Source organism: Prunus avium, chromosome 4 (genome assembly GCF_965620075.1).
Source record: "Prunus avium chromosome 4, drPruAviu1.hap1.1, whole genome shotgun sequence".
Lineage (NCBI taxonomy): Eukaryota > Viridiplantae > Streptophyta > Magnoliopsida > Rosales > Rosaceae > Prunus > Prunus avium.
The window spans coordinates 32,627,115-32,648,272 of NC_142287.1; the positions used below are offsets into that span (position 1 = coordinate 32,627,115).

Below are 21,158 nucleotides of genomic sequence, written 5' to 3' on the forward strand. Positions count from 1 at the left end.
CATTATCACATATATTTGGTGACAACTCAATCAACAATTTTATTAGTGATGTGGTGCATGTTGTACATTATTCATATTTTAACAAACAATTTATCAATAGGGTGTTAGTTGGATTTGCTAAAGTCTTTAGTGTGCTCTCAAGTGGTCATGAGTTCAAGTCTCCATGGAACCCGTGTGTGTGAGTTTTCCTCTCCCTCTTCTTAACTTTGGCATAGAAAAAAAAAAGGAACAGTTTGTGGAGGTAATGGGGGGCTAAGTTAAGCTCTAGCCCAGTAGCCCATATCAAAGGCCCACCCCAACCTTTTCTCACCCCACCCCAATCCATGAACCCAGCCTTAAACCCTTTCTTCCTCGTTCGGTTTCCCTCTCTTTCTTTATTCTTCTATTGAATTAAAGCCTGTGTAATTTATTTTTCTCTTTCTAATTTTCCCAATGAATTTTGGATTGCGGGGCAATGAAACAGAGTGCAATGAGAAACAATAATGTCTATGAACAATGTGTACAAGGTCCACGCCTGGTTCATCAAGATTGGCACCCACAACCACCCTCTCTCCCTCCGACGCCTCCTTCTATGTTGCTCTGCCACACCATCCCACGAAAGCTTACCCTACGCCCGCTCTCTCTTCTCCCACTTTCCCTCTCCGGACACCTTCGCTTACAACACCATCATCAGAGCCCACGCAACATCCCACTCATCTTGCTCCCATGCGCTCTCCTTCTTCACCCAAATGCGTAGGCATGGCGTCCCGCCTGATAATTTCACCTTCCCATTTCTTCTCAAGGCCTGCGCTCGCCTCCAACTGGGTCAGGACCTGCATGGGCTTATTTTCAAGCTTGGGTTTGATTCAGACATTTATGTTCAGAACGCATTGCTTAGTTTTTATGGGGGTTGTGGGTCGGTTGAGCTTGCACTGAACTTGTTTCATGAAATGCGTGAGAGAGACTTGGTTTCTTGGTCTTCCATGATTGCTTGTTTTGCCAACAATGGTTTTGCATACGAAGCTCTTGCCTTGTTTCAGCAAATGCAGCTTGCAGAGAATGTGATGCCAGATGAGGTTACTATGCTCAGTGTAATTTCCCCTGTTTCGATATTGGGCGAAATTGAATTGGGTGAGTGGGTTCATCAATTTATTCACAGAAGTGGGCTAGAACTTACTGTTTCATTGGGAACTGCTTTGATCGACATGTTTTCGAGATGTGGCTCCATTGATAAATCTATCAGAGTGTTTGATGAAATGCCACTGAGGAATGTGCGCACATGGACAGCATTGATTAGTGGCCTTGCAGTGCATGGCCGCAGCAGAGAAGCTCTGAGGGTCTTTTATGAGATGAAAGAATCTGGCTTGCAGCCAGATCACATTGCTATAACTGGGGTTTTAGTGGCATGCAGTCATGGAGGCCTTGTTGATGATGGTTGGAGGGTTTTCAAAAGCATTGAAGATGAGTACGGCCTGGAGCCAACGCTTGAGCATTATGGTTGCATGGTCGACCTGCTTGGCCGGGCTGGCTTGCTTCACGAAGCTTACGAGTTCGTGGAGAAAATGCCGGTAAGGCCGAATCCGGTAGTTTGGAGGACTTTGCTTGGAGCATGTGTAAATCATAACCATCTTGCATTGGCTGAGAAAGTGAAGGAGAGGGTCCAGGAGCTAGATCCTTACCATGATGGAGATTATGTGCTTTTATCTAATGCTTATGGGGGAGCCGGGAGATGGGTTGAAAAGGAAAAGGTTAGGACTTCAATGAGGGCAAAGAGAATTAACAAGAACCCCGGATATAGTTTAATCAGTGTAGATCATGCCATTCATGAGTTTGTATCAGGGGCTAACTCTCATCCCCAATTTGAGGATATTAGAGAATTCTTGGAGAGCATAATTGAAAGTATAAGAGACACAGGTTATACTCCTCATACATCAAATGTGTTGCATGACATTGAAGAGGAGGAGAAGGAGCAATGTCTTGGTTATCATAGTGAGAAATTGGCTGTGGCTTTTGCCCTTCTGAGTGTCAAGGATAGTAGGACAATTCAGATCATGAAGAACCTCCGAATATGTGATGACTGTCATTCGTTCATGAAGCATGTTTCAGAAAAATTCCGTAGAGAAATTATCGTTCGTGATCGAAACCGATTCCATCATTTTATCAAGGGATCATGTTCTTGTCAGGATTATTGGTGATAGATGGCTTGTAATATCATCTATCAGATTGCTCGTAAATTTTGCTTACCCTCTTTTTTCTCTGTGAACACATTATTACTTCATGCAAGCACTACATTCTGTATTTATGGATATGAGATTACAATATTTGATTCCTACGCAATTGGAAGCTCTAGTAAAACTCCATGGTCTTTTAGTCAAGCTGTTTTCATGGGAATATCAGGCCCCATCGTCTTAATGGGTCTCAGCTGATGCAGTTTTTGGGAGGGAAGGAATAATGGAGAGGTTTCACGAGCAAGTTACATATATTCACTGTATGACAAATGATGTTGATGAAAGAATTGAATCAGAATCATAATGAACAAAGGGATGCTGTGAACTTTAAATTTATATATAAATTCTGAAAATATCACACGTAACGAAAGACCTTTAAGACTTGACACTTTTTAAAGTAAATATTATCAAAGGCCTTGAACTAATCAGCCATAATTTTGAACTCCAAGCTTATGTTTTTTGGGGTGAAAAGAACCACACTTCAGTGCGCCGAGAGGTGCAGCTTTTCACTGAGCATGGTAGAACCCAAGCTTCTTCATTATGTGCTGCATGTTACAGATGTAAGTGGATAGCAAGCCCTTTACAATCAAATAAAATAGTAACGAAGAAAAGTAATATAAGGTTTTTCTTGTTATAATTTCCCATTTAACTCAAAAGGAAGTTCACTGCCAAGTATTTTACACAACACATCGGAGATACAGTGCCAATATATACCATTCATGCTATCCAAAATAAAAGAAACAGGCCCCATTGTATAGCGTTATGTAACAATGGGGAAAGAAAAAAGAATTAACAAATAAAAACATCTACTGACTCAATGCAGCCTTGTCAATTCTTCTACTCTTTTGCAGAGCTCCTCCACCGAAACGCGCATTTGTTTTGAAATTTCATCCATCTTGCTACGGCTGAGATCAAGGAACGATTCGATTAGATCACCATCCAAGAAATTTTTGGCATCTACAGTTTTCTTCTCGTTGTTGAATGACCTCCACTGCTCATGGCTTAACCCTCCAACACCCTTTATCACCTTCCTCAAGTTTGACTGGAGCTTCTCCAAAAACACATACTGCTCTTGGGGAAGTGAGGCAATGACTCCAATTACACCGTTGACAGTGCCGAAAATGACAGTTGGGATCTGGCCCACATCAGAGTCTGGCAAGCGCATGACAAGAGAGCCATGCCGAAACCTATTGACAAATTCACCTAGGTGATACTCACCAACAACCTCAAGACGGCCACGTTCCTCATCAGTTGCACCTTCACTATTTTTCCGAACACTGAAGAGGTTGAAGAAGTTTTCAGCTCCAAGGTAAACATCATCATCAAGGATCTCTACAGCTGACATCCAATTTGCATTATAGTCACGTGCTCGCTCCTCAATGGAACTTTCCTCATGCTGAATACAAGAACAAATATTTTCGGTTCAGCAAGAGAATAGTCCTTAAACATGTCTCATAATGAACTAGCAGACACAAAAGGAATTCTTTTCATGAGGCATTCATTAATCTACCCACAACACATATGACCTCCCACCAAATATCCCAACAGCACAATTCAATTTCGCTGTCATCAGGTAATGTAAGGTTGAACCTTTACGAAATTCATCTGGAACTAAACAAATCTACTACTGCTACCACTTTGAGTTAGTACTAGTTCATGGTATGTGGAAGGCTGAATATTAGTTTATTACCTTGTAGATTAACAGAGAAATTGACTTCATCAAATCCCCAACAACAATGAAATCTCCACGAGTCTGGACATAAAGCGCTAGTATGTGGCCGTGATGTCCGCATTCCGATTGCAACTCGCGAGTACCATCATCCCGCAGAGTCCACTTGTATATCTGAATCTTTTGATTGATAGCAGCAAGTAACTTGCCATTGAATGCATTCAAAGAGTAAACAGCCCCCTTGGTTTCCTTCTCAGCGACGAGTTGCAGCTTCCCATCTTCAACCGTGAAAACTAGAATGCGACCCTACAATTAGACAATGCAGTTAGCAAGGGAGAATGAAAAATCAGTCAGTTACCAGTTCAAGTGAGATTTCTGCACTCAAACCAGTAAACTTAAATGCCATCTTACTTTGGTTGGCTCATTTTCTTCTGGGAGAACATATGCCGTCCCAACACAGTAATATACATTACTGTCATCTGAGAAGGAACAGCTAAGTATGGAGCAGCCATACTCAAAAGCATCGAGTTGATAATATGTTATGAGATCAAAACTCTGGTCATCTAACAAGCGGATGAAGTGTGTTTCTGAATCTTCTGCACTAGACTGGTTATATTTCACGCTAGATATGGCAAAGGTCCTGGACTGCTCCTGATGGCAGATACGGCGTGCATGCTCCCCTAAGGGAATAGAGCGGATATGAAGCTTCTGGATGTCATCAATTGTGCCAATAGTTAGTTCACCTTCTTTAGCAATCGCAAGGCTGTTGTCATAAGAAAAAAGGAAAATCAGTTAATTCTCTGTCTGAAAGGGGCTGGGAAAAGAGTTACCCCATCAATCCACGAAGTAACAGAACTGGAAAGATGCCATTCCTCAACCAGCTTATGGTTGTATCTACATTGCACCTAAACCATTTATTCTCTTAATAAAATACTAACCATCCTGCATTTGTAACAGCTAACGGATAGAAAATGGGAAGATTCAGTGTGGAAGCACTTATCAATTTTTGCAGTAAACTGCACCCTATAGGGTGCCAGGCCTAATATTTTAAGATATCACCACATGATATCATTTTAAAAATATTTAAAACATGCACAATTACATATATAACATTTGGTCAGTTTTTAAAATTAATAAATAAATCACGCCAACCAATGGTAACTACTAATAATCAAGCATCCTAATCTGGTATTCTGACTCATCACTTTATTAACTACTGCCAACCATTTTGAAAAACCCTGATATATAATTTGTTGTATGTGCAAAGTTACTGCATAAAAAAGTTATAGTGTATCACAAATTGAAAATAGGAAAAAAGATTACACAATTTGATATACATTAAACCTAGATCCTACAAACAATTTAAACAGTGAAGGATAAAGAGAGAAGTACCTGTCTGGAAAAGCAGCAGAGTTGAATGGGCACATATGGCTGACTTCTTTCAAATTTACGTTGCTGTAAAGCAGCTTCTTGTTGCTACTGTAAATGACAGTTGGCCTATCCGATGCAGCAAATACATGCGTAGTACTCTTGGATGAGAAAGTACGGAGTGTAATGGGTTGAGTCCCAAGAGAGACTTTCTTCCTGTCCGTTAACTCACCAGTACTTGTGTTCAATATAAAATTTAAGAGGTGCCCATCTCCAAGGGCACATAACAGATAGGATATCTGAGTGAAAAAAAAAATAGTAACACAAAACTTTAGTCAAAAACCGAATAACCACAGCACAAAAACTCTGCTAAGGAACCGAAGAAAGCAATTCATGTGAAAATTACAAATCCATCATCTATGCTACAGAAGTCAACATGATTATATGCCCTGACTCTTTAGATGGATTCCAAAATGGTAATAATGGAAATCATAACCAGTTAAGCATGCTATTAGAAGAGCCACTCCCCAATAGTATTCCCAAACAAGACATTATATTTGTGACCAACAATAATGAGTAAAAGCGAGAAAAGACTTAGTGAAGTAGGCTCAAGCACAGGCATACCCCTTCAAAGGCACAAAGAAGAACAGAACGAGGTATGATCTCTCCTCCCAAATGTTCCTTGGTGATGCGGCTCAGGTCAGGAAGTGAATATATCTGGACACTTATATCTGTCCACATTCCAACGGCTGCTAGCTGGCTGTAATTGGGATTTTCACCTATGGGGTTTATGTCAAGGCATGATATCTCAAAGTCCAACTGTGCATGGGTTTTCTGTGTCAATACCCCATCACCAATTTCTAAATAAACTAAATGCTTTCCTCCAGTTGCCAATAAAACCTGTCCCAGAAATAGATTACAGCAACAACCAGTTAGCGCATCAACAACAGGCCCAACCAAATGTTAGTGCAGACGTGTCCCAAACAGAACAAATACCATGTTAGGATATCCTCTACTCATTTGCAATGCTGATACTAGATTATAGACCAAGTACTAATTATTAAAGGGATTTTATCTACACACAAGAATCTATCAAAAAGATTTGTCAAGTTTTAAGATATTTTGGGAATATGCTAGGGTGTGTTGAGTAAAGGTTGGTTTTTCATGTGGATAGAAGCCCCTTATGAAAAACCACCTATTCTACAATATGATAGTATACTTACGTCTAGAAAATTTAAGGTACATGTTTCCTAATTCTTCATAGGTTTTACTCAAGAATTTCCCAAAAAACATATATCTGACTTTATTGAAGCAACTAAAACTGCCAAATTGCCAATGGTTGTTACTTGCAATATTGATTTTATTAGCTTACTCACAAACTTATAAGTTATAACAAGCAGAAACAAAACCTGGGTGGCATTAGCAGTGGCAACATTGATCGAATAGCCTGCTGGAGCAAACCACTCATTCTTCAGCTCCCTAGATGTAGAACTGACTAGTCTTACAGAGCTTGAAGTGACCTGTGATGTTAATTCATCAGCCAGCATGCACTAGGTACAATACTTTTCTATCATCAATAAATTAATCACCTTTAGAGTCCAGACTATCAACTTGAACATTTCATAAAAGAAAAATATAAACCTGCAAATGTTAACATTACATTTTTAAAAAAGTGAGAAATGTGGTCGCTGACAATATCATCAACACCATCTAGTGAGATAGACCACGTAGATATTCCCTACTTCATCAGGTATGATGTGATTTATTAGGAACGTGTAGACAAGGAGCATATTAAAAAAATTTAAATCCACTAGTGCAAGTATGGTATAGGAGAAACTAGGGGGTGCAGCAACTAAGGACTTTGCCTTCTCAATGTTGGCAGTGATGTGATGGTGATGCTTAAAAATAGTGTTTCTGGCCATAACAACATAAAAAGTGAAGAAAAAAAAAACAGAAAATACAAGCAATGTAATGGTAGACGATTAAAACATAGAGCATATTAAATACACAGAAAGGTTCAATATGCATTAAAATATAGAACAAACAACATAATGATAGAAGACTTAAATAACCTACCTGCACAAGTTGATTGAAGACAGCATCATGGCAAAATAAAGTCTGCACTTGAGAACAGAAGCCTTCTATCTCAGTTTCTTCCAACTCATCCTCAAGATTCATTGCCAAAATTCGTGTCTCACTGATAAAGCTTACAACCAGGAAGGTGTCATGAGGATCATCAGTGGAGGATCTTAATGACCACATTCCTTTAATACCTTGAAGCTCAACGGATGCCTGTTCAAAGTCATACAATAAAGAAGTGACACATATCAGTATCAAGAACCACATGCAAATGCACACAATGAAATTTTGGGTACCAGTATATTTAAATGAGTCAAACCTGTTCATTGATTCCAATTCCATTTCGAACTACGCGAAGAGAACCATCCTTGTAAGCTCCAGAACAAGTTACGACCTGACCTTGGCCTTGCCTCTCAAGATCAACCACACAAAAGTCAACTATCGGCCCCAAATTGACATACCGTTCTAAAACTTCAACATATGAACCTTTTGCATCCGGCTGTAGATTTAGCTTTACAAGCTGCGATTAAAACGTTTTGGAGTGTAAATATATCATAATCCAAATCATTGAAGGAGGCATCAAATGTGATTTAGATCAAAATAATCACACATGCTTATTTCGCTTAAACTTAATGAAATGAAACATAAGAGGTACACATGAATGGACCCACCAAGTCAGAAACACATCCAGACTGTTTCCCTACTAGTAAAAGGATAAGAAAATTAAAACTCAGGCATTTTGGGGTGGGGAAGAAAAATAAAAAGTATCACCAAATTTAAAATCTTTTTTTGGTCGAGCTGAGGAAAAGAGGATTATCCAGTACGGTTCCCTATTCAACAACCTCAACCTATTCTCCTACTCCCTCCTGTCTGTAATCTGCAAAATACCTTCCTCTCTAAGTTCAACTAATCAAAAGAGGTTAGTCCTCTTTTGTTTTAACATACATAAAAATAGTAAGTCTCTATCTTACACATTATGTATGTCTAAGATTCAAGTTTCTTTCAGTCTAGGTTTTTAAAGGGGAAAACTGGGAAGACTGATATACAAGGAAAACAACAAACACTTTAATAAACCACTACTTTCAGTCAAATCTATCTTTATACACTATGTGCACTGCCCCTTTAATTACTTACTTACTAATGACTCTTATTCTGTCATGAACAAATTTTTAATGCTAATACAAGAACAAGTAACATGGAATAGTTCAGAGTACAAAACCTGTGAATCCCCATAGCTTGATCCAATATAGACAAATGCATTATCAAGGTATGAAATGGTAGATGCAATGGATGTCTCTCCCAAGAGCTCAATTTTGAGTCCAGTCACCCTACAACCAAAATAAAAAAAGTAGATGGAACCTTGAGGAAATCATGGCAACAAACAAGGTCCAAAACCTTAAACTAAGCTTTGTGTTAAAAATGTAACCCCGTAATCTTTCAATCTGAAACAATTGGATGTTTTGAAGAAGGTATTAAACTCACTTTTCTTTCTCATGGGTTATAACAAGTAGGTGAAGAAGCCCGGCATGATCACCAAGTAAATACCTAGAACCATCTGCATCCACTCTCCCATAGGCTCTCGTGATGGACTATAATGAAATGAAAAAGAAAAACTCAATACGGTACATCTATAACCAATTCAACATGCAATGTTTAAACAAAACTCAAATAATATCTATAACCTACAGGTCTTATTGGGATTGCTTTAAATGCATTGGCACTGCAATAAACAATTGTTTCTTCTCCAATAATCAGAACGCCGCAAAGTGGTGGAGGAACTGGTATCAACAAATCAGCCCCATTGTCAAGGTTGTTCTGTGCCCAAGGACCCTCAACAAAATCTTTATCCTTCAGAGCAACTTCATATGTTTTGACATGGCGAGCATCTTTGTTATCCTGCAATTATTCAACCAAAGTAAAGGCCATTGAAAACTTTGCCCCAAGCACTCCGACACTATTTTACATAAGAAAAGTTGTGCATGGATTGCAAATACTCCCAAAAAACTCTTTGTAAATCTTTAGAAATAAACCAACAACCTTAATGAGAACATGGGACATGCAGTGGAAACTCTGCAATCCAATGTTTTGCTAACTTAAAAATGGAGCAGTTTTACACAGACTAGAGTAATTTAGGAGTATTTATTTGAGACAGTTTGATATGCAAACCATCATTGCGCCAAACGGTTTGCGTAAATAGTCTTCAAGCCAATACAGGGAACATAACAAACATAGCAATATACAATAAACTTAAAGATATTTGAAAATAATGATATTAAGGCACTTTCTGTGATAAGTAGATAGAAAAAGGAAAGCAATAGCCCCAACATAAACTTGATATCCGTAAAGAAGGGAATGGTTGGGACCTGATACAGAACTACAATGGTTGGTTTTGAACAACCATAGAGAAACTGGATATCCAAAACTTGAAGTTCCTCAAGCCTGAAAAGTTACCATCCAAAGATGTAGTTACAATGAAAAGAAATTTTAATTCACACAAAGAGGAGGGAGTGAAGAATATAACATTGCAGCTAACAGACATGGACAATTCATGGACAGTTCTTCACAGGAAGACTAATCAACAAAAGAACAAAGAAAAAAAATTACCGAATGTTAAATGCCTCCTTGAGCTGCCCTTTATTATCAAAAGGAATAACCTGAAAAGACAATAGCGTATTATGTCATTTCTAAATTATAAATGTGATAGCAAAATGAAGAACTTTAAAAGACCCTTTCTTCCTAGTAAGAATATTGGATTAGACATATCAAAATATTCAAAACCACATACCTTAAACAATCCATCATACAAATGGAGTCCAATTAATCTGCAATCTGGATCAATTATACCAATCTGCAAAAAAATTCCGGGTAAAGAAAATATAAATTAGTAACATTTGCGAGTTTCCCGGTTGAAACTGAAACATGGTTTAGACGTCAACTTTAAAAAGAAATAAATGTTTAAACATGCAAAAACCACAAGAACTGAGTGTCATAGAATTATTTAACCTACTTGACCATTGTCTGTAGGACGACCAATGCGATCTGAGACATCCCCCATTGCCCTACATGACAAGGGCATGTGTTTGTCAAAATGTGATTAAACATAAACATTACTAAATTACAGTCATCTACAGTCCATATAAAATGAGTACTTAGAAAAGCTACTGGCTGAAGAGTTACTAAAACACAATTAAATAAATTAATCACAAAAAAAAGCATCATAATGTTTCTAAAAGACTGGATTACGTGCATCTTCTACGCACTTTTGTGAATAAATTTACATAAAAAGAACTCATTTCACTTTGTTTCCATAACTAACCTTGTAATGAGCTCAGATGTTTCGGCATCCCATTGAAGAACACAAAATTTGTATCTTTCTGTGGCAATAAATAGAAAATCTTGTGCTTCACCCTGTTGAATAGAAATATCATTCAAACCAAGAAGAAAGTACAAATTAATAGCACAACGTAGACGAAAATATGAAAAACAATACTCACATGAGGTCGAAAAAGTTGGAGTGTCGCTATCCTTCCGTATATTGGCACATCCAAGATAGGCTGTATAGAAAAAGTTTCTGCTTAACGCATATAAAGCTATAAAGTTTGATATTTTCTTACAAACAAACGTCAAGAAAGTTCAAACAGTAATTTCAAGATTGGACGATAACAGTTTATTTGCTTTTGCATTACAAATGTAATTCAAATGCCAGGATAAATGTCTTCATGAAGTAAATCATGCTCTTCTTTACGTTCAAGTAAAAAACTTATTGCACAAGTTCTATACTATCATTTTATAGGACTAAGTTTTCAGTGAAATGAGTAGATGATAGTTCTTATAGGGGACAACTTATGCTCAATGCAATGTCTCATGTCACTATGTCCAAGTTGAAAGTTTGAAAACTTGATTCTTGGATGTTGACACTTCACACAAAATGCTGAAGCTTTAGATTGTAACTACCCCTTTCCCATTAAAACATACATCCCTGGACCAAATATTACATAAAATATTAACATCATCAACTGCTAACGAAAAGGTAAAGGAATACCAAAAAGCCATAATTTTCCAAAGAATGTCGTTGGACACTTCACATTTAAAACAATGATGATACAAGTCTTGAAACCAGAGATTTGGTACACGTGTAAGTAAGCTAATAAAAATAATATATATTATATTATTTTACAATAAGATGCATTGAGTACCTGTAAGCCCAGAGGAGTAAGTAGAAGAATTTCAATACGTGTACATTTCCTGAAAACAAGATAAATGAAGCCATTAATGAATTAGAAAACAATTTTGACATGAAACCTTGCTACACAATAAATACGATTGCTCAAGACAAAAGTATCGCACTGAACAATGATGAGTTGCGCTGAAGCTATAGACACTAGAAGACCTTAGTTTCCTTCCTTTCACACCTATTAGGTTGCATTTGGTTCGCGGAAAGAATTTCATGGGAAATCAGATCCCACGTATGTTCCAAGGGGATGGAAAATGGAAGTTATTTTCCATGTTTGGTAATGCTGAGACAGCAACCAGGAAATATTGTTTTATTTCCTTGCCCGTGTTTGGTTTGGGTAGGAATTGGAAAATAAAATTTGTTTAGTTTTCAATTATACCCCTAAGTTAGAAAACCGTGATTAATGTTTTCCTTGATTTGTTTAATTTTTACTGGACACGAATCGGTCATAAAACACCAACGAGGGTTGGTTGAGTTGGTAAGGATCGTTCTCTTCGCTATCCAGGCCTAAGTTCGAGTCCCGGTGCCTACAATCTCTCTTGGTGGGTAATCTGTAAAAACTGAAAAAGGGGCTAAGACCCCTCTGTAAGTCCTCAAAGAGGCCCAGGTATGCCCTGGCCCTAGGATGGGGTAGCCTCCACTACCCCTAAACTTTTGTTCACCCAAAAAGAAAAAATCGGTCATAAAACATAATTAATGCTTGCATTGATTTCCCATGGGAAAGGAAAATTAAACCTAAGTTGGCTAGACTAGAGGGTTTCATTTTCCCATGAGGCAGGAAACTTTTTCCTAAGCTTGGACTTACCAAAGACAGAAACGAAATAATTTCCCATTTCCAACCCCCTTTTTTAAGGGAACCAAATGCCTCCTTAGTGTGTTTTTACAGTGAAATAGAAGGAAAGAGTACAATTTTCTGGGGGAAAAAACAGAACAGCATTTGGCAATACAAGGAAAAAGAATTCAAAGCAGAGCTACATGCAAAAATATTTCATTCTTGTCCCATAAAATTTCGAATTTCTACAAATGTCAAGAAAAAAAACCTCTGCAGGAAAACAAAATAGTCTGACATGACATCTGAAATTTTTCTTTCGCAAATTTCATTCCTTTAAGTAGCTTCACACACGAATTTCTAAAACCACATTAATCTGGTATACATCTATCTGTTTATATACACACGCAGATGATATGTGCGAGAAAGAGGATGAGAAATTGAAGAGCCTCATGTAACTAACGCATTAACAAAACCCTAGCACGAAAACATAATCTATAGCAAATCAGATAGAGAGAAAGAGAGGGATATTGAGGGTTACGCTATGATGAGATTGAGCTCCTGAGGTCCGGTGAAATTGCCAACGCATGAGTTGGTGACGTTGGTGGGCTTGTGAGCCGTGACCACGTAGTTCCAGACACTCATCTTCTTCTTCTTCTGCGTCTCAATTTGTTTGCCGCAAATCTCTTGCTCTGTGTAGTAATGGCGCCGAACCAGTGAGCCCTAGAAGCAGCCTCTCTCTCTCACTTCTCTACTTTCTCTCTTCGTTTTGAGCGGATTCGACTAATTTTTTCCCACTCACTCTCTCTTCTAGTAAAAAGACACGCACCGGAAGCTTTTAGAAATACAAAACGTGAAACGCTTATAGAAATACTGGCAAACGCTGTCGTTTTCGCCTATGTCCTCGTCGTTAATCCGCGTCCATCGGTTTGTTGGACTTTGGCGCGATCCACAGACTAACCCAATTAACCATCTATAGCCTTTTTGAACAAAAATTAGGGTTTGTTGTTTAAAATTAAGCTGTAAATAAGTCAAAATTCTCTCGCACATTAGGTTAGTTTTTTTTTAAAAAAAAATTTGTACACTATGGTGTGGACACTATTAAGTATAGGTGTTGGTGGTTCCAAACATCATATTATTTTCTATTAATAGTCATTTGACACTTGCTTTCTCAACGAGTTACACTGTATATCATATTTATCGATAAGTTAATATAGTAGTTGTCAAATGACACTTGCTTTCTCAACTATTGAGTTACACTCTACATTATAGTTATTGATGAGTTAACATGGTACTTGTCATTTGACATTTGTTTTCTCAACTATTGAGTTATACTCTACATCATATTTATCGATAAGCTAATATGGTACTTGCCATTTGGCATTTGCTTTCTCAACTATCGAATTACACTCTATATTATATTTATCAATAAGCTAATATGGTAGTTAATAATTTAGCATATTTATGACATAATTATGTTCACTCTTGTATTTGGTTTGTAATTTTTCTCTTTTGGTAACTCATAAACTATAATTTGACATGTTTGGAAATAGGATGGGTGCTTGAGGATCCTCCTCTTAGTTGTACTTTGTTATTTTAAAAAATATATATGTAATAGAAAGCATGCCATACTCTTTTACCAATTCAACATTTATACCATACTCATAAAAGTTATATTTTGATTATTGGATATTTTGTGGTACGGTATACTAAGGTTACAAAATAAAACATTAATAATTAAAAAGTTTAACAACTTCACGTTCGAATTACACAAGTAACACACCCATGTCGTAGTATAACTATATCTTAATCTAGCGCTACGCATCTTCTCAATGATAAATCAAATTTCAAGTTCAAATTCTCAAATCAAGTGTAAACTACACTATCATAACACAATATTTTATACAATTACAATTCATCATTTTGGCATAGTTTTGATATTTTTTTAAAAACTTTTAATTGAATTAGTACTATTAAATTGACACTCAAAACCAAAAACAAATTGTAAAAGTAGAGGAAACAGACAAAAACTCTAGTCGCTCTCTCCCTCTGTGAGTCCTAAAGGAAAACTCCATAGAGGGGGGGAGGAGGAAGAAGCATCACTGTCCCTCCTCCCCCTCTTATTTTCTCGTCTTTTCCTTTTAGGTTAGTGAATAAGTCCACTGGGGTGTTTTGAATAATAAGCCCCTTGTAGTGATTGAAGTTCCAGCTATGCTTGGATTGAAGTTCCCCATCACCCCTTTTAGTCTATGTTCTCAATCAAATTATTCTTCCAAAACCCGCTCCCTAAAGTCGCTCATGTTCTCTAAATTTGATTATATATCGTATTTTACAAAGGTTGCTACAAATCACTAAATTGTTATTTGGCAAAGTTGTTGTTTTCGTTTATTTGTTCATTTTTATGCGCAGGTAGATCGCTAAAAATCATTTTTTTTCTTTCCCAAATATGTTACAATTGTGGTGGTGGGTGTGGCCGCGACATCACTTCTTCAGGTGGTGGTGGTAAAGTTCGCTTAGGCTCATGGGTTGTTTTAGGGTTTTGGTTATGTTGGGTTTGTGGGCTTTGTTTGTGCTTATGATTAATTGTGGTGATGTGTGCTGGTAGTTTTAATACAGCTTTTGTCTGTGTTAAATTTGGTTTTTAGTATGTTAGTTTGTTGTCCTATTGGGATAGGTACTTTAGATTATCAATTATAATTGTCAATAAAGTAAGATCATATCTAAACGCGTAATTCCTATAAAATTATATCTATTTTAAATTTGTTCTTATCAATGAAAAAGATGAGATTCGAACTTGATGTTTGATTTGGACATGGAACAAATTAGTTAAAGAAAATTGAAGACCTTGAAATTGAAATGCTTGGACATTTGATTTAATTAATTACAGGGAACCAATACTCTTGAGGCCAAGAACAACCCCAACCCCAATAATGTGACCCACAGAGCCACAAGCCAAGGTATCAGCAAGAGTGAACCCAGCTGGGTCACCGGTCTGCAGCCCAGAGTTCCTGGTTTCAAGCTTTAACCCTGCTGTTGCCTTCCTGTTTGCAGATGGGGCCAACCCAAACCTCCCAGCAAATAGCATTAGGCTTGTAGTAGTCACCATTATCTGTCAAATTAGTTTAATTAATTAATATAATCACCTATTAATACTGTCAAATTAATAATTAGTGAAACATTTTCTTACCAAATTGGTGGGTGAGCCAATGAAATCACAGCGAGCTCCCAAAGCACCCTGGCCCTTGCGCCTCATTGGTTGAACTGCTGCCTGAACAATGAGGAAGACTTCAGTTTAACTTGTGCACCCAGCAGCAGCACTGTATGAAAACATGGATGAGGAGAAAACGAAGTGCTTACCAGGCTTTGTACATTTGCACATGAGACTTTGGATTTTAGCCCATTGAACTGGGGGAGAGAAGTGGTCACAGTGGCTGCTGCCATTTGCTAGATTTTTTGTGTGAGAAGCTGAGGTGCTGCAATGTCTCTCTCTCTCTCTCTCTCTTTCTTATTTTGATAATTTTATGAACTTTTGCAGGCCATAATGCCTATGATTATAAGCTGTTGAGTGAGAAAGTCTGCACCCACAGCCACATGAGCAACTTGTGGCTTCAGAATGTTAGATTTGGATACAGCAAGATCCTGGTTGCTGACTTGGCTTTGTCCCATTGGATTTACTCAATTGGATAAGGTTTTGTGTGCTTGAGAATTTTGTCATTGGGTTGATGATGATGATGATGATGTCATTTGGACACTCTCTGGATATAAATAGCTGAAAAAATGGGCCAAATTGGGCTGTATTGGGTTGGAAACTCAAATCCAATCCAATCCATTGATGGACCTGAATTGGACTGAAAAACTCATAAGAGGCCAACTAGCATTGAACACTGACCAAGGGCAAAATTGTCCTCATATGTTTATGACAATTTGGTTTCCCAGGACCTGATGAGGGAAGGACAAAAGATACAATCCACAAAGATACTATGCAGGGTGGGTGGGCCCCCACATTTAAACCAGTTTCTCCTTACAATATTCAACCTCAAGATGTATGTCCCTTGGGATTTGATTGCTTCTCTCTGTTGGGGTAACCCCAAAATCTCATTCTCCTCAAACATATCATTTCTCAATATCTCTTGAGAAACTGCTAAGGTTAATCTTGTTACTTCAACAACAAATTGGGTTCACATTTACTCCAAATTGAGAGAGAGAGAGCATATTTTTTTTTTTAATCTTTATGGAAAGGAAGTAATATTAGGGGGTATGATGTTGTAAATCCATAGGTTATGGATGCCCACCATAATGCCTTCCATAATAGCTACCATAATGCTCTCCATAATTCCTCTCGATAATACCTATCTATCATTTGTAATTATGCCTTGTAACCACCACTTATGGGTGGTAAATGATGATGTATTTTCTATGGTTATAATTAGTATTGTACTAAAGATTGATAAGAAATTAGAGAGCCGTGAGCTATTGAGAGATAACTGATACCACATTATTGGCAAATGATGATCTTTTTCAGCTTCATTATATAAAAAATACCACATTATGTACAACCTCTTTAAAATAAGTGGAGCCGGCCGGTGTAAGGGTTACATAGCTAGTATAGAGGTGGTACACAAATGTGCTATCGCTAGTACAAAATGAATGAAAAGAAAAGGGAACATGAATCCACATTGAACCATATTCCACCAAAGATGCAAGGTAAATATTTTTATTTTTTATTTTAATGAATTACTAGATTTGGAAGTTCATATGATGTATTTTCTATGCCTATAAATAGCATTGCACTAAAGATGAATAAGAGATTAGATAGACTTGAGCTATTGAGAGATAACAGATACCACATTATTGGTAAATGATGATCTTTTTCTGATTTATTATATAACAGATACCACATTATGTACAACCTCTTTAAAATAAGTGGAGTCGTCCGTTATAGGGGTTTCACGGCTATTATAGGGGTTGGTACATAAATGTGGTCTCCTAATACAAAATGAATCTTCAATTCAACAAAGACAAGAAAAAGGAACATGAATCCACATTGAACCATATTCCAGCAAAGATGTAAAGTAAATAATTTTTATTTTATTTTTTGGAATTGCTAGATTTGGAAGTTCATATGATGTTTCCCCATGAATAAACTTTTACAAGAAGAAGGCTATGAGGCAAAGAAAGATGCATGCACATGACTTCTAGACAGATAGAACCAAAGCATAGGTGATACAAAATTTGAAAGGAACCGAAAAACAGGTGAACAGAGGGATTTGATTAGCTATAGATTCCTAACCCAAAAACGAAGGCAGGGATAAGCATATTACAATTACAAAATCCTATGCTATTCATGCTCTGATCTCCTGCTTCCTTTTTACACAGCATAAAATAGTTTTGTACAAGCAAGCAGGCAGAATTTGACTTTGTGGGCAGTTTAATCAAACCCATCAACTTCAGCTTCCTAGATACAAAGGCAATAAAAGGCAAGCAAGTTGCCACCAAACAGAGCTCGGATTAAGCTTGTACAATGGAGGTGCTGCAGAGGCTACTCTGAAAGACAGGAAAAAAATTATGTTATCGGTCGATGACCATTGCATAAATAAATTTGACACTAGTATTTCAGATACGAAAACTAAACCGTGTTAAAAGAACAAGCATACCCAGCTGCATCAAAGACACATTTTCCATGACCTGTAAAATGGTAATGAAACTGATCAGTATCTTTATTTTGGCTGGATGGTTATTTTAGTATCTAACTCCCATTTTCTTAGAACCAAGAAACGAGAATTCTTGATGTTATAAGAACAAGCTCATTCCAGGAAAGTATTGTTTACCTATTGCTGTGTGGAGATAACTTGGAATCAAAAGAATTGGTAAAATTGCGAACATTAGCAAATATTGATCAAACTCCAACGGTGACATAATGTCATATTCTTAAATTTTGAAACCAAGATGTTTCTTAAACGTGCAAAGAAAAATAACTTCGATCGATTCGAAGATTATCATTTAGTGCATTAACTCAAAATTCCAGCTATAGAATCAGCAGCAAATGTACCATGGGACTAAAACTTGAATGCAGTACTTTTTCTTACTCTGAAAGAGAAAATCCAGTTAGCTATGACTTCAAATTGATCTAAGTTGTTCTAATCCATGAAAAGATCTTAGAAGTGGAGATGTACAACTTACTCGGGTTATATTTAGTGACTGCAGCAGTTCCTCCAAAATTGCAAGCTATATCAGAATTCCCATTCTGTTGATAGTAATCATTGAAAGCAAAGGAGGCATGAGACAAGAGAGTATCCGGTTCATAACAGGCTCCGCCTTCTTGGATTGCCTTGCAGTTTGCCATTCCCAATCCACAGGCCCAGTCTAATGCATTCTGCAAATCAACTTGGGAAACCCCGGGAAGGGCCACACACCATGTTGTGCCATCAAGGAATGTTGTGTTCCCTTCTGGTGGTGACATTGTGGTTACTGGGATTGCTTCATCCGCCTTCTCTTCCATCGCAAGTTCCATTGTCGAAACTAGTAAAGAATCGAAAAAGATCGAGACACATCAATTCAGTACTGTATGGATTGATGTTTCATTGATCAAATATTAATTTGTTTCAAAATCTAATCAGACCAATACTTATTGTTGATATAGAATATCACAGACATTTCAAGTTTATAAAATGACAGATACTTGCTGAAGTCAGCTCAAGCATATGTTTTCAATCTATCATTTTCAGTTTCAGAACAAATCTCTACAAATCACAACAACAAAACATAAGGAATAAAATAGCTAAAACTGAATAATACCAGGAAACCATGTGCCTTTATGTAGCAACATGGGCCCACAGTGAAGGGAAAATGAAAAGTCAAAATTGCCATCAATACATCTCTACCAAATAGCCATCTCAAGACTAAGTTGGCTTGGACTTGCCTGTATCAGTATGTATGTGTTCCCATTTTAGGCACTTAGCTACCATGAAACTAGGAGACCTTTTCATTTTTTTTACCCTTCAGAGAGAACCCTTTTCATGGCTATCCCTCTATCACATACATAAACTATTGATGCAAATCTCAGAATGTTCCTCTCCAAAATTTTATAAAGATTTTAAAAAAGAACATTCTTTATTTTGCAAGCTTCAGATGTTCATATACAACTATATATTTCATGAGAAACAGATAATGCAAACATATAAACCTGACCAGAACCTGCCAACTTCTGAACAAGACAAGAAAACACTGGAAGGAAAAAACAATACTTAAAAACCAGAAAACAGAACAGCAAGAAGAAGCAAAAGAAACAGAACATACCCAGGTAGCATCCCAGGAGCAACAAGCACTGCAGAACCAAAACCCATATGTTCTTTCTCATGGTGGATATTCCTCAAGCTTCTCCAAGAGAGGGAAAAAACAAAAAGCCTCAATGTTCAAAGCCCTCCTCAGCCTCAGAAGCTATACTAAAACAAAACAAAAAAAGATTTATTATAAAATAAAAAAATGAAACCCCTCTAGCTCTAGAGAAAACTGAAAACCCACTACTCTCTCTCTCTCTCTCTCTCTCTCCCACTTTCTGTGTCTTAAGAGTGATGAGAAGCATATGAGAATAATGGGTGGTATAAATGCAAGAGTGTGTTCATGAGGAATCTGAAGTTCCTTGAGAGGGAAATTATCTTCTTTTTCACTTTTTTTGTTCTGTTTTTTTGAGTTTTCAAGAGAGTGTGACAAGTGCTTCAGAGAAGCAGCTAATTACTCACTTTGGCAGTGTGCTTTTTTGCCTCTCACAGCACTAGATTTCTACATTGCATTTTTAGACCTTCGGGCTTCCAGGCACTAAAAATATGAAAGCTTTTTTCACAAGGTGGTGGTGGGTACAGTCCAGCCATATAAACCGATTTTGGGTGTGCGTTTCTCAATCCCCATTCAATTTATCGCGATATATTGAACCCCTCTTCACCAGCTGGATTTTCTCGTCAATTTGCATCTTCTGTTGGGGTGTTTTGGTCCACCAACTTTAAAATTGCAAAACCACCAGGACCCATGTCGATTTCTGGGCTGAATTTTGTTTTGTTTTACATGTAGCTCAATTCTGGGTCGGGTCAAGCCCGGTGGTGTTGAAGTTGGGTCTAATTTTTGTGTATGTCCATTGAAAAGCCCCACCCATTTGGTTTGCCCTGTCAAATGACCCAATTATCTGACAAACTAACTTATAATTTGAGATCAGGTATTCTATATGGAACTTCAAAAAATGAGGCAAGCTCAGGTTTATCAATTTCTGAAATAAGTAATGTACAGTTTATGCAATGATCAGTTAATTTTTTTGTTGATTTTCTGAAGTACTTCTAATTAACTTGTACGTGAGCTTTTCGTACGCAATCCGTAATCCCTACTGTGAATTTACCGCATCGTATACGTAAGTTCGTACCGTATATATCAATCTCCAAAACAAGTAAGCAATGTCTAAATATTTATGATTCATGTTGCAACATTACTGTTTTGTAAAGGGTTGGACCACCTAACTCCAGTTTTTGATGTTGCTGTCGAAGAATAGTTGTTCTACTATATAATTATGCGTAGCTGTTTGATTGATGTACGACGAGGCACGTACTGCTTTTTTCCCAGGCCGTAGGCCTTTGTATGTGTCCACGTTGGTATCTAGCAAATGGTAAAGCATCCAATTTATGTGAATCTCCTTCTCCTTATATGGGTACAAATTCTTCTGAACTTGGCCTATTGTGCCGACTTCCTCCTCCCACATAAATTATACAGGATTCACAATAATGTAGCTACATTTATTCAACATTATTCATCAGGAAATTATAATAGGTATATTAATTAGCAGTGTACTCT

General features: G+C 37.3%; 3 protein-coding genes and 1 pseudogene across 5 annotated transcripts; 1 reads left to right on the forward strand and 3 right to left on the reverse strand.

Moving 5' to 3' along the window:
• Positions 1-308: 308 nt before the first annotated feature.
• On the forward strand, positions 309-2,711 carry LOC110755478 (pentatricopeptide repeat-containing protein At4g21065 pseudogene; annotated as a pseudogene).
• A 108-nt stretch (positions 2,712-2,819) lies between these two features.
• Positions 2,820-13,157, reverse strand: LOC110755479 (DNA damage-binding protein 1). The gene is made up of 19 exons (XM_021956691.2): positions 12,868-13,157; positions 11,520-11,568; positions 10,818-10,877; positions 10,640-10,731; positions 10,331-10,382; positions 10,109-10,171; positions 9,928-9,977; positions 9,687-9,762; positions 9,010-9,219; positions 8,806-8,912; positions 8,543-8,651; positions 7,643-7,843; positions 7,321-7,536; positions 6,654-6,764; positions 5,869-6,144; positions 5,269-5,543; positions 4,288-4,639; positions 3,898-4,182; positions 2,820-3,603 (listed from the first exon to the last, which is right to left on the reverse strand). The coding sequence occupies exons 1-19, from the start codon at positions 12,969-12,971 to the stop codon at positions 3,022-3,024; spliced, it is 3,270 nt and encodes a 1,089-aa protein (XP_021812383.1). The 5' UTR covers positions 12,972-13,157; the 3' UTR covers positions 2,820-3,021.
• A 1,995-nt stretch (positions 13,158-15,152) lies between these two features.
• On the reverse strand, positions 15,153-15,887 carry PSAK (photosystem I subunit K). Its single transcript, XM_021956724.2, has 3 exons — positions 15,684-15,887; positions 15,514-15,594; positions 15,153-15,435 (listed from the first exon to the last, which is right to left on the reverse strand). The coding sequence occupies exons 1-3, from the start codon at positions 15,765-15,767 to the stop codon at positions 15,208-15,210; spliced, it is 393 nt and encodes a 130-aa protein (XP_021812416.1). The 5' UTR covers positions 15,768-15,887; the 3' UTR covers positions 15,153-15,207.
• Positions 15,888-17,399: 1,512 nt separating this feature from the next.
• Positions 17,400-20,149, reverse strand: LOC110755509 (major pollen allergen Ole e 10-like). Of its 3 annotated transcripts, none has more exons than XM_021956728.2 (5): positions 20,066-20,149; positions 19,623-19,763; positions 18,507-18,845; positions 17,981-18,011; positions 17,400-17,870 (listed from the first exon to the last, which is right to left on the reverse strand). In XM_021956728.2, exons 2-5 carry the CDS (start codon positions 19,681-19,683, stop codon positions 17,774-17,776), a joined length of 528 nt encoding a protein of 175 aa, XP_021812420.1. In that variant the 5' UTR covers positions 19,684-19,763; positions 20,066-20,149; the 3' UTR covers positions 17,400-17,773. The 3 variants fall into 3 exon arrangements, with proteins under 3 accessions (XP_021812420.1, XP_088108645.1, XP_021812419.1); XM_088252519.1 differs by having other exon boundaries at positions 19,623-19,768; positions 20,066-20,140; XM_021956727.2 differs by lacking the exon at positions 20,066-20,149 and having other exon boundaries at positions 19,623-20,048.
• Between the last annotated feature and the right edge of the window lie 1,009 nt (positions 20,150-21,158).

Bases quoted from the DNA above. Each gene is read 5' to 3' on its own strand.
- PSAK (XM_021956724.2), bottom strand. From the start codon at position 15,767: ATGGCAGCAGCCACTGTGACCACTTCTCTCCCCCAGTTCAATGGGCTA. The intron at 15,595-15,683 runs GTAAGCACTTCG...CTCATTGTTCAG, and splicing joins GTGCAAATGTACAAAGCCTG to GCAGCAGTTCAACCAATGAG. The intron at 15,436-15,513 runs GTAAGAAAATGT...CTAATTTGACAG, and splicing joins TTGGCTCACCCACCAATTTG to ATAATGGTGACTACTACAAG.
- LOC110755479 (XM_021956691.2), bottom strand. From the start codon at position 12,971: ATGAGTGTCTGGAACTACGTGGTCACGGCTCACAAGCCCACCAACGTC. The intron at 11,569-12,867 runs GTAACCCTCAAT...TCTTGTTTTCAG, and splicing joins GAGCTCAATCTCATCATAGC to GAAATGTACACGTATTGAAA. The intron at 8,913-9,009 runs GTAGGTTATAGA...ATTTCATTATAG, and splicing joins AAGCAATCCCAATAAGACCT to TCCATCACGAGAGCCTATGG.
- LOC110755509 (XM_021956728.2), bottom strand. From the start codon at position 19,683: ATGAGAAAGAACATATGGGTTTTGGTTCTGCAGTGCTTGTTGCTCCTG. The intron at 18,846-19,622 runs GTATGTTCTGTT...ATTCTTTACTAG, and splicing joins GCTCCTGGGATGCTACCTGG to TTTCGACAATGGAACTTGCG. The intron at 18,012-18,506 runs GTAAGTTGTACA...ACCATTTTACAG, and splicing joins AGTCACTAAATATAACCCGA to GTCATGGAAAATGTGTCTTT.